Raw genomic sequence first — 12,374 nt, 5'->3', positions numbered from 1 at the left:
TAACCCCAACCATCACAGACAGGTTCCATATACCTTATTTGCTAAAGTCCCACTCAATCACTGTGAGTCAAAAACACAATGGCTAAAAGGTCCGTATTAATTCATCACACCACAGGTTCATTGGAGGTTCAGGAGCGAGCTCAGGCTGAATGACAGGATTTAAACCTGGCTAACTCTAAATGTATTCTAGCCCTATGCCATCCTTCCTTCTCTAGCGAGTGTAACCAGGCAAGTGTGCAGCTCTCTATGATCAAAGTAAACTACCATGTACCTTGTTAACCCTGGTGGCATAGTGGTTAGGTGCTATAGCTGCTAACCAAAGGGTCAGCAGTTCAGATACAGCAGGCACTCCTTGAAAAAATCTATGGGGCAGCTCTACTGTCCTTTAGGATCACTGAGTTGGAATCAACTGGACAGCAACAGGCACGTCCCTTCATTTCTTAATAGCTTCATGGTCTTCCCCCACCCCAATCCAGAGTGTGCTCCCAGATTTATCTTTCTGAAGATTCCTCCCTAGTTCAAAACCCTCTATTATCTATCTGGCCCTACCTTACTAATTTTACTTCCTACTCTTTCAGGGGAAAGAAACCCTGGTGGTGTAGTGGTTCAGTGCTATGGCTGCTAACTAAAAGGTTGGCAGTTCAAATCCACCAGGCACTCCTTGGAAACTCTATGGGGCAGTTCTACTCTGTCCTATCAATTCGCTGACTTGACAGCACTGGGTTTGGTTTTGGTTACTCTTTCAGGTACCTTATGCCTCAGTTACTTTTCTGCAGGTCCCTTAGGTTGGAATTTCCAGTTTCCGCTGTTCTGTGTCACACTACTTTCTACGTGCAGCTTGAACGCTGCTTCATCTTGAAACTTTCTCATCAGCCTTAAGCTCTCTGAGCTTCTCAGACTGGAGCCAGAAAGGCCTTCAATGCCCCTTGCTATCTGACAGAAGCTGTCTCCCTTTCCCTCTACAAGCCATTATTTCAAACCTTTCAAAAAAAAAAAAAAAAAAATCACCGCCATTGAGTTGATTCCAACTCATAGCAACCCTATACAACAGAATAGAACTGAACTCCATAGGATTTCTCCTAGGCTATAATCACTCCCGCAGAGAAGCTGGCGGGTTCAAACTACCTTTTGGTTAGCAACCAAGCATTTAACCACAGTACTACCTTGGCTTTCTCAAACCTTTAGTCCTTGCAAATCTACATCCGTTCATCTCCCCTTCCCAGTATATGACCTTGCGTCCTAACTCCAGAGAAATTCAGAGAATAAACTCCCTCGATTTTCTGACAGTGAAAGCAGATTCAGCATGGAAACTCACCTTTTCTTCCCTTTCCTCAAGACATCCCTTCTCCTCTGCTCTGGACTCCATTCTGTCCTGTGTTCTCAAGAACCAAGCTCCTCTCCAATAAACTCCTTTCCCAGAAGCAGTCAACATACTTAAGTTGTTCCAACTTTACAGTATCTCCCATTGCCCATATTTCTTCACTTACTGCCCTTTCTCTCAAGTCTCAATCAAAATGTCCTTCACAGCCTCCACGGTTGCCTTCCTAGTTTTTCACCTCTGATCACACCTTCCGATCTCCTTCCTTCATCCGCCTAATTGTTAGTGTTTGCTCTCCTCCTGTACAATCTTATCATGACCACTTACATGCCCACAAATTCCGCATCTGTCCTGTCTGATCTCTCCTCATGTCATAACTACCAGGGCCTATACCATGAGCCAGCCAGTAGTCTGTTTATTAATTACCCTATGAAACATACCACATAGATGAGGAAAGTAGGGCTTTGAACATGACTAAACTACACACAGAATTTGATTTTAAGATCTAAATCCAGGTCGTCTGATTCCAAAGCCTATTATATACTTCCTTGCATATCCATCCGGATAGTCATCTCCCTGGTTAACCTTTGTTCCACCTGATGTTCTTGCAGCCAATAAACCACAGGTACGAAGACAGCCAAACCTTGCTTCAGAGGTGCCTCTGGGTAGACTCAAACTTCCAATCAGTTTGCACCACCCAAGGACTTTTCCACTTTAAAAATAGCCCTAATTTCCCAACCCTGCAGATCTTAATATAACCAAGATGTAACCTATCCTTACTGTACTTAAACCCACCCAGAACCTTAGTGTTCAAAAGTTCAACAATCTTCTGATGTGGAGAAACTGAAAATTCCAAGTAACCAACCAATTTGTAGAGTTCTTGTCCTATACTGTTATTTTTATAGGACAAATTTACTATCAAGCATCAAGAGACTCACGTTTTAAATACATATGGGACATATGCATGGGGTGGGGTGGGGTGGGGTGGGAATCACTCAGTGCTCAATCACGCCTTCCCATGAAACATTAGTTACCCAACTGAGTCAGGGTAGAGTAGGACAAAGGAATTGATTTTTCTAAAGATGGAGTTAACGATTCCATATGAATCTGCCTCTTAATCCTGGCCCCAGCATCAGGCTTTAATCCAGAGGTGCAAACATTGTCAGCTTGTCAAAAAGAAACTTTATTACTTTTATAACAGCCATTTATGCTTTTTTGCCCGATGCTTTCGGAGCTGGTGTTTTCTGGGCTGGAGCCTTCTGGGCCTTCTGAGCTTTTGGAGGCCCAGCCTTCTGACCTGCAGCTTTCTCTTTCTGGCCTGCAGCCTTTTCTTTCTGGGCAGGAGCCTTCTTGCCTGCAGCAGTCACCTTCTTTGCCGGAACCTTTGCAGCAGCTGCAGCAGATGCTGCAGCTCCCTTCGCAGCGGTTGCTTTTTTGGGAGAAGCTTTCAGGAGAGCTGCCCGTTGAAGCTTCTTAACTTCATGCTTTATCATTCTGTTCCTCTGAAAAATTTCAAAGCAGAAAAGTATTTGTTACACACGTACGCTAAGAACTGTAGGGTTGGACTACAAATAATTCTGTAATTCTAAAATTTCCCTTTTTTAGTAAAAAGACATTTTACTCATACACCATCCTAGGTACCCATGGAATTAACATGTAACAGATTTAAGCTAAAATAAATTAAAGACATAGGTCGAAGAATTTTTTTTTTTTTTTTTTAAAAAAAGGCATTTATCTACCAGTCCTTCTCTACAATTTCAATAGAGTTCAGTTTTAACCAAAACTCCAATGACCCTCTGGTTGACTGGCTGTGAGAGGTGGCCAGAATTCCTTTAGGACAGGGTAAAAACACAATGAATGAGAATAAATTCTTCCTTTTCGCACAAAGCACTCAAGAGGCTAGCGGCACTGGCTACTGCTCCCTTATTATCCTGTAGCAAAGTTGGACAAGTAAGCAGATCTTAATTTTAAAAATGTATTTTCACCAAGAACTCTAAAACTTTACCATTTTCTTTGCCTTCATGACTTTAAAACGATCAAAATCTGTCATCTTGGCTTTCTGTAAAAAGAAAAAAAAAAATTATCCCCCTGGTACTACCTTCTGGCCCTCTAAAAAAAGAAAAGGTCAAAATAATTCAAATAATCCCAACTCATTACCTTTTCTCTGGCTTCAATCTTCTTGGCCCATCTTGTGGCTGCCCATTTTGTATTGATATCTGCCTTCTGCCAGGCTTGTCGGACATACTTCTGGCGGGCACTAGAAAAGTTAGGATCACAGATCGAACAACCGGCTTTAAAGTTGCACAATTTTAATCAAAACTGCAAACCAGTCTATTTTATGGACATAAAAATCACCTTTGACCATGTACATAGTAATACTGTTCAAAATGGTGGATGTGTAAAAAAACTATTTCCTTTTTATAAAGAACAGGACAAAGTTAATTCTTAGGTCTAATATTTTTATTTTGTACAACAAATGCTTAAAGTTTTACAGACATCCTAAAATTCAATTATGACCTTTTTAAGTTTCAGATGCAAATATTTCAAGTACCAAAACTGCATGTGCTTAAAACAAAAACCCACACAAAACCTAGTAAGCCCAGTGTGCACTAGCCCTAAAACAGAGAATTTCATGAGACATCTTTAAGAGTGCTCTGAAAAGGAAAGCCGCCAGAAACTCCTTTAATGCCATAAAGCTGGACAAAGTACCCCCAAGACTGATGCCTAACAGTGCTTCAAAACAATGTTGTACTCAAAGTGTTGTTAAAGGTCTAGGGCCACACTCCTACATCAATAATCCATGACTAGAAATTCACTAGTTTAACTGCCTCTTCGTGGAAGAAATGCAAATGGCCAACAGCAACAGATACCCAAGTTCACTTGCAGTTATGAAAATGACAATCTACATACTACAAATGTTCGCCCACGCCAAGAGGTAACACACAGTGCTGGGGAAGGTGTGGGAAAAGGGGCACAATCGTTTCCGGTGCAACCTACTGCCCTTGGCAAAGGTTACCTGATGACATTACATTTTCATATACACACATCTACCGTGGCAAACATATTTTCCATAACCTCTCCTGAAGAACTAAAGCAGCAGCATGGACATACGCATTCACTTTTGAGCGAAAAGCTGTTCAAATGCCAGTATCTGCATGTCTACGATTCATATGCCAGGCACTATCCGAAGTGCTGAGCTTACAGCATACCTTTTTATCTTTTTACCCTACTGTTTCAGTAAAGGGGGAAAAAACCAAATGGGAAATAGAATGGTACAAACATCTTCAGGAATATGGTCGTTAATAGATTCATACGTGTTGATCAGGTATCAGGACTTCATTTCTCTTTCTGGCTGAGTAATATCCCATTTCATATATGTACCACATTTTGCTGATCCATTCATCTGCTGACGGACATTAAAGTTTCTTGATTATATGGTAATTTTATGTTCAGGTTTTTTTTTTTTTTTTTTGAGGAACTGTGGCTGTACTATTTTACATTTCCAACAGCAACGGATGAGAGAGGGTCCCAATTTCTCTACATCCTCACCAACAACTGTTTTCTTTTTTTAATCATACCAATCCTAGTGGGTGTAAAATGAAATCTCACTGTGGTTTTGATAAACATCTTTTCATGTGATCACTAGTCATGTGACAGTGTTTTAATTTCCATAATCTATATTGTATCAATCAAATAAGGCGATACATATTATTTAAATAACATGGTAACGATAACATGGTAGGCAAAAGATATTGGCGATGCTTGCACATGATATAGCTGGTGTCACTTAACTGTACACGTATATAATATTGAATTGCCAAATACTGCACTGTATTTTCACAATAAAAAATGGCATACAGTAAGCACTCAGCTAATGATATCCAATATTGAAAGAGACAATTAATATTTTTGTTTCAAAGCTAAAAGTAACTAAAATAAGTTCAGGGAGAGACCAGAATTTCTTTGGGAGGACTCTGTTGTTTGAAATCCTGAAAGGTAATCAGAAGAGAAAATTTGGATTCTGGGGCTAAATAAAGGCAAGAGAACTACCCAGTGTGAAAAGTAATCTAGAACATTTCAAAAGTCAATGATTAATTAATTAAAAAAAAAAAAAGTCAATGATGCATGTTCTGCTTCTACAATGTAAATCTCTTCTGAATCATTCTCAATCTTCAGTACCGTTTACTGTACTAAAAAAAGAGAAAGAAAAATTCCAATAATTACCTGTGTGGGAACTTGAGGATGAAGTCTGTGAGTTGCATGCATTTGAAAGGCATGGCCTGCCTCCTTACTTGGGTGCAAGGTCCATCAACCAAAGCCTAAAATATATAAAATCAAGGATCTCACTACAAAACATAATGGTTACTTGTCCCCCCACTACTTAAGTATAACCGAACCGAAACGGAACCCATGGCCGTCGAGTCGATTCCGACTCGTAGGGACCCTACAGGACAGAGCAGAACTGCCCCAGAGTTTCCAAGGAGTGCCTGGTGGTTTTGAACTGCCGACCTTTAGGTTAGCAGCCGTTAGTATACTGCTCAAAAAAAAGAAGATCATTTTTGGGCAGTCTTTAAATTTCAACTTGAATCACAACATCACTATTTTGCTCAACACAATCACTCCTCTACATCATTAAATGTGTTCTGAGCAATTATTTTCAACTATCAATACAACCTATAATTTACTTGGCAATTCTGTCTTGAAACCTTACATTTTCAGCAAACAATTTTATGTTCGTTCAAGCCTTTGGTTTGGTTGGTTCACAGCCTTCGTATGATGCCCTCAGATGTTGACAATTAGCAAACACAATGTACTTTATATGTGCTTGGAACGGTTCTAAACGCTAAACTTTACATATAATAAAACTCATTTAAACCTCACCAAAGCTTCAGCCCGCAAATGGTTAAAAGGTCCGGCTAGTTTAAGTGGTAGAGGTTAATACTCTAACCAAGCAGTTCTGGTTGGCTCAAACCTGTCCTGTTTTCTACATGGTAACGTAAAGCTACCACACTGGGCACTCCCACCTATGGTATCCACCGCCCACCAAGTGAAATAAAAGTTGCCACATTTTTCCTTCCACTTACCCTGTTCTGATCAATGACATCTACAATCGCGACCAGTTTCCCGGCATGAGGCCCAAAGGAGACATAGGCCACCCGGCCAACCTCCACGAAGCGCCTGAACACCTAAATTGGGGGTGGGAGGGATTATTAAAAATGCACTCAGGTTTATAATATTCAGCAGGACAAAAACGACGGGGCTGAGAGCAGCAACAGGGAACGCCACGGGATTACGCCCAAGCACCGCTGGCAAACCTGGATGGACGAAGCCGGCAGGGGCGGTGGCCGAGGAGAAAGCCCAGCTCTGCCGGCCTCCAGGACTAAGGAAGAGGCCTACATGTCCTCGCCCGTCCGCTCGCCCGGGCCCATCCAGGCCACCCGCCGCCGCAATCATGCAGCGCCGGCGGCGCGCACGCGTGGCCCAAGGCGCGCCGGGCACTCCACGCGCTCGCCGGCTCGCCGGCGGCCGCGTCCGGGAAAGCCCGAACCCCCGCGCACCGCCCGTCCGGAGACCCTCATCACCCGCCGCCTGGAACTCTCTGGACGCCGTTCTGCGCCTCAGCACCCCAGGCCGAGGAGGAGGTCCAGCAGCACGGCCTCCACAGCCGGAGCCCGCAGCAGACACACTCACCATGTTGGCGGCGTTCGGCGAGAAGGAAGAAGGCCCGCTCAATGGTGCGCATGTGTAGTAGGCCAGGCCCGCCCCTTCGGTTAGCGAGCCGCCGACGTGGGCACCGATTGGTTGACGAGCGAGTGAGTACGTGCGCGCATGCTCACAGGGAAAACGTGGCGGCGCGGGCTAGGTCCGTCTGTGGAGTGCAACTGGCTTCGGTGATCTGGGACGGCGAGTGGCAGGCTTTAGGTTGAGGATGAGAAGCACGGGAGCTAATGAATTCCATTGTATAATCTGTTCGTATCCTTTTTGAATTCCCTTGACATTCTTCCATCTTTTTCCTTACTCTTCCAAGTTCTGTCTAAATTCTGGTGTTCTTCATGACTTATTACGTTGTTTTCCTCCTCATATTCTCTCCCTAAATGACCCCAGTGATTTTGTGTAACATCTTATTTTGAGGTAATTCATACTTACAAAAAAGCTGCAAAACTAGTACAGGTAATTCCCATAAATCCTTCTCTTAGATTGTCCAAATGTGAACTTGTTACGCAATTGGGGTCCCTGCCCTGGAAAGTGGAGCCCATGAAACGTACTGCAAGCCAGAAAGAGTTTTATTTACAGGTGACACCAATGGGAAGTCTGGCAGGAGGAAGGCTGTCTTCATGGAGTCCCAAAAAGCAACTGTTTGCATCAAAGCTCATATATCATTTTTGCAAGCATTACGTAGCCCACAGATGGTCGGATGAGTATATATCACAAAACAGCTACAAAAACTCTTTATTAGACTAAAGATACGCATGCGGGACATCTGGACTCTAATCTGTATGTTTTTAACAGGGGGAAAAAAAAAACATAAAAATCTCTCGGCTAGTGGAACTGGCTGGCCAAGTTAAGGAGCAAGAAAGAAAGTTGTAGACCAGAAACGCCAGGCAGCCTTCCTAGCTGCCCTCTTGCAGGCTGAAGTCCATCTCCCAAGAGGACAAAGAAGAGGAGGGAGACCAAGGCCACAAGAGCTGAGAAGGCCCCGCATCCCTTGGGAAACAGACCAGTGCAGCTGGTGTAATAAAAAAGGACATTGAAAGTGGAAGTGTACAAAATACCAAGCAAAAGAAAACTTATAGGTTACTTCGAGTATCATTATACTATTAGTTTTGTCAAGCTCCCAGTCGCCCATTTTAAAAGGAGAAAACATGTTGCAAGATATTAGGGTCAGAATGTTACTACATTTGTTTTCTCAATTCTTTTTTTTTTTTTTTTCTGAGAGTAAATTACAGACATGATGTCCCTTTAGCTCTGAACGCCTTAATGTGTATTTTTTAAAAACAAGGGCATTCTCTTAAATAATTACAATGTTGTTAGCTGTGGCCCCATAGGCTGCAACATAGTTCACGTGTAACAGTACAAAACGTTGCCCAGTTCTTCCCCATCTTCGTGATCTTTGATACGTTTGAGTCCATTAGACATTCACAACGTTGTTTTTGTTGTTAGGTGCCATCTAGTGGGTTCCAGCTCATAGTGACCCTATGTACAACAGAATCTCAACCGGGTCCTGCGCCATCTTCACAATCATTGCTATGTTTGAGCCCACTGTTGCAGCCACAGGGTCAATCTGTCTTGTTGAGGGTCTTCCTCTTTTTCGATGATCCTCTACTCTACCAAGCAGGAGGTCCTTCTCCAGGGACTGGTCGCTCCTGATAGCATGTCCAAGGTACGTGATACGAAGTCTTGCCATCTTCACTTCCAAGGAGCACTCTGGATGTACTTCTTCCAAGACAGATTTGTTCATTCTGGCAGTCCAGGGTATAGTCAATGTTCTTCGCCAACACCGTAATTCAAAGGCATCAAATCTTCTTTCATCTTCCTTATTCATTGTCCAGCTTTCAAATACATGTGAGGCGACTGGAAATACCATGGCTTGGGTCAGGTGCACCTTAGTCCTCAAAATGATATCTTTACTTTTTAACACTTTAAAGAGGTCTTTTGCAGCAGATTTGCCTAGTGCAATATGATTTTTTAACTGCTACTTCCATGGGCATTGACTGTGGATGCAATTGAAATAGTATTTGCAATACAGTGAGCAAAATCAGGAAATTAATATTGATACAGTAGTAGTATCCAACCTGCTGACCTTATTCAAATATCATCAATTACCTCACTAAAGTCCTTTAGAGCAAATGAAAAAAAAAATTTTTTTTCTTTTGGTCCTTGATCCAATGCAGGATCACATGTTGCATTTAGTTATCACGTCTCTAGTCTTCAAATTTGTAATAGTTCCTAAGCCTTTCTTTGTCTTTCATGGTACTGATGTTTTCAAGACGTATATAGCATAGTTGTTTTGTAGAATGTCCTTCAATTTGGATTTGTTGGGGGTTTTCCTTGTGATTAAATTATGCATTTTTGGCAGAAATGCTGTGTGCTTGATGCCTCACATCAGAATATACACAATCTCTACCTCAATGTGGTAGTGTTACCTTTTATCACTGGTTATGTGGTGATCTTTTTGCTGACAATTCCCAAATGTATTTCAGCCATTACCTCTAGGCTCAACACCAGCATATCTTGCCTGAAGTACTCCAATAGCCTCCTAAGTGACCCACCCACTTCCTCCATTGACCCCTTTAATCTATTCTCTGCTTAGCAGCCAGAAGAACCTTTTTAAAAAATTAAATTCAGATCACATCACCTTCCTGTTTAACACGCGTCAATGGCTTTCCAAAGTATTGAGAATAAAATCTAAATTTACTCCGGCCTCCAATACCCAGCATCATATGATCCTATATCCAGTCACACCCTCTTTCCCCTTCTTCACATTGTTTCAGCCACACTGGGCTTGAACAGACTAAACTGTCTCCTATCCTATGCCCTTTGCACATGGTGTTTCTCCTGCCAATAATGCTCTTCCTTCTGTTCATACTCGTTGCTTTGCAATGCATTTTTTCCAGGTATCTGTTCTTCAGGGACTTTACCTGGCTACCATGTAAAAAATCGGTCCCCATCCCACCCCCACCCCCGCCCCCACAACCCTCTTATTTTCTAGCTTGGCCTTTTGGCTCCCTCAGAGTTATTAACCACAACTGCAATTTTTAATTCATTTTTCTGTCCACTTGGGTTGTTGCAGTTTTGTGCCAATTAGAATATAAATTCCATGAGGGCTGATCCTAGCACAGTGCTTGTCAGGGTCTCAGTAAGTGGGTAAAACCATTGCTGTTGAGTCAATTCCAACTTATAGTGACTCTATAGGACAGGGTAGAATGTTGCATAGAGTTCCCAAGGAGCGCCTGGTGGATTTTGGTTAGCAGCCATAGCACTTAACCACTACCACCACCAGGGTTTCCAAAAGTGGGTAATGAATGAATTCATCTTTAGGCCTTGGTATCTTATGTTATAATATACAAAGCAAAAGACATGAATAAGATTGCTCATAGCAGCATTTTTTTTTTTTTTTTTTTTGCAATAGCTTCAAACTGGAAATTACCAAAAGGCCTGTAAATAAGAGAATGGATAAATTGATAGTCTACGGCAATGACAATGAATAAACAACTTCCTGGAACAATGTGGATGAATCTCACACATAAGCCAGACATAAAGAGTATGTGCTGTATGATTTCATTTATATGAAGTTCAAAACCAAGCAAAATAATCTATGGTTGTTAAAAGTAATGATCATGAGTAGCTAGGAGTACATAGCAAGGTGCATATAAATTTTTGTATGAGAGACTGACTTGATTTGTGAACTTTCACTTAAAGCACAATTAAAAAAAGTAATGATCATGTTTACCCTTGCTGGAGGCTGGAGGGGAAGAGAGGGTTTCTGAGCTACTGGTGGTGTTTCTTTATCTGGGTGCCCATTACAGCTCTGTTGTGTTTGTGAAGATTTGAAGCTGTACCTTTCTGATTTTGAGGTACCTGGGTCGCACAAGTGGTTTGAGCTCAACTAGTAACCTGAAGGTAGGTGGTTTGAACCCACCTGTTGGAGCTGTGGCAGAAAGGCCTGGTGATCTGCTTCTGTTAAGGTTATAGCGAAGAAAACACTGTGGAGCAGTTCTACTCTGTAACGAATGGGGTTGCCATGAGTGGGAGCAGACTCAGTGGCAATGGGTTTGGTTTAAAGTTCTGACTTGTGCATTTCCCCGCTCCCCAAAATGTAAGCTAACTTAAGAAGCATTTTTAATGGAGCTTTCTGGCTCTACACCTAAACAATTTCATTAGCAGGTCTAGGGAGGGGCAGGAATCTGCATTTAAAAACAAACTTCCCAGGTAGTTCATTGGGCCCACTGGGAAATATTTTGGGATTCTCCACACAGTTCCAGAATATTTTTCTAAATTGAATTATCTGATTATGTCACTCCTCTTTAAAGTCCTCCAAATGCCCATTTTTATCACCTATTCTACAGGATAAAGTCCAAACTCCCCAGCAAGGCATTCAAGGTCCTCCCCGGTCTCACACTAACAAGCTTTCCCAGCTTTTCCTCTCGTGACTCGGCGTCCCCACTCTATTATCGTTTTAGTTACCGGTGCCGTGGCTTTTTATGCGGTGAGCCTCCTCTCTAGAACGCCCTCCCTACTCTTTTTCCCCTGAAGAGCTGCAGCACATCCTTGACCCCTTCCCGAGCAGCCCCAGGCTATTTTCAGATTTCTTTGGTGCTCTATTATAACAAGGTAACTTTTTCAGCAAGCCTGTCTGCCTCCGGAGGGCGCAGCCGTTCAGAAGCAGGCAAGATACAGTTAGCTACTACTGACGTCAGAAACCAAGCGTCTGGGCCAACCGAACCCACGCACAGCTCTGGTTGGACAACACGTCTCTTCCGGAAGACCCGCCCTGCTCGTCCAATCACCGAAAGGAAGGGCAATATCCGGACAATGCCAGGAACCAAGATGGCAGCCTAGGCCCGCTCTCTAGAGCTTACGTTCTCTACCTGCAGACCACACCCCTGCCAGGACGCCCCTCCCTGCTCGTCCAATCACCGAGAGGAAGGGCGAGCCGAGGTCCGCACCTGACCCAAAACTAGGAGCCGGAAGGCCCTCCTAGACTTAGGAGGTTTCTGCTGGCGCTTCTCCTACCAGTCCTAGAAGCCTTGCCCCCTGAAGCCGCGCTTCCTGCTCTTCCGGTGCATAGGAATGGTTGGGCGGGGCGGGGCGGGGCGGGGCGGGGCGTGCGCCACGTTCCGGATTGCTGCCTTGGGGCGCGGAGCGGACCGGTAGCGCTGGTCCCGGCTATGGGCGCAGGGGAGGGCAGCGGCACGCCCATTCTCTGGCAGTGGCCTAGGGTTCCTTCTGGTGTCGGCGTGGCCGGGGCTGTCTGCCTATAACCAGCTGGATCCAGCATTCCTGACAACTTCAGCTGAGTAGATATCTCTTTTTTCTCAGTCACTGTGGATGGAAG

The 12,374-nt window shown here is 43.5% G+C and overlaps 1 protein-coding gene and 1 long non-coding RNA gene across 3 annotated transcripts; one reads left to right on the top strand and one right to left on the bottom strand.

The window, feature by feature from the left end:
- Positions 1-2,473: 2,473 nt before the first annotated feature.
- On the bottom strand, positions 2,474-7,051 carry RPL14 (ribosomal protein L14). The gene is made up of 6 exons (XM_049862893.1): positions 7,010-7,051; positions 6,403-6,504; positions 5,543-5,637; positions 3,476-3,575; positions 3,324-3,377; positions 2,474-2,820 (listed from the first exon to the last, which is right to left on the bottom strand). The coding sequence occupies exons 1-6, from the start codon at positions 7,010-7,012 to the stop codon at positions 2,524-2,526; spliced, it is 651 nt and encodes a 216-aa protein (XP_049718850.1). The 5' UTR covers positions 7,013-7,051; the 3' UTR covers positions 2,474-2,523.
- Positions 7,052-7,140: 89 nt separating this feature from the next.
- LOC126064168 (uncharacterized) lies at positions 7,141-12,121 on the top strand. 2 transcript variants are annotated; one of them, XR_007514457.1, is made up of 3 exons: positions 7,141-8,699; positions 10,449-10,580; positions 11,664-12,121. It is a non-coding gene; the product is annotated as an uncharacterized LOC126064168 (long non-coding RNA). The 2 variants fall into 2 exon arrangements; XR_007514456.1 differs by having other exon boundaries at positions 10,449-10,939.
- Positions 12,122-12,374: the final 253 nt, after the last annotated feature.

The sequence above is a fragment of the Elephas maximus genome, chromosome 20 (assembly GCF_024166365.1).
Source record: "Elephas maximus indicus isolate mEleMax1 chromosome 20, mEleMax1 primary haplotype, whole genome shotgun sequence".
Lineage (NCBI taxonomy): Eukaryota > Metazoa > Chordata > Mammalia > Proboscidea > Elephantidae > Elephas > Elephas maximus.
The sequence above is the reverse complement of the archived record's forward strand: the minus strand, read 5'-3'. Positions and strand labels throughout refer to the sequence as shown.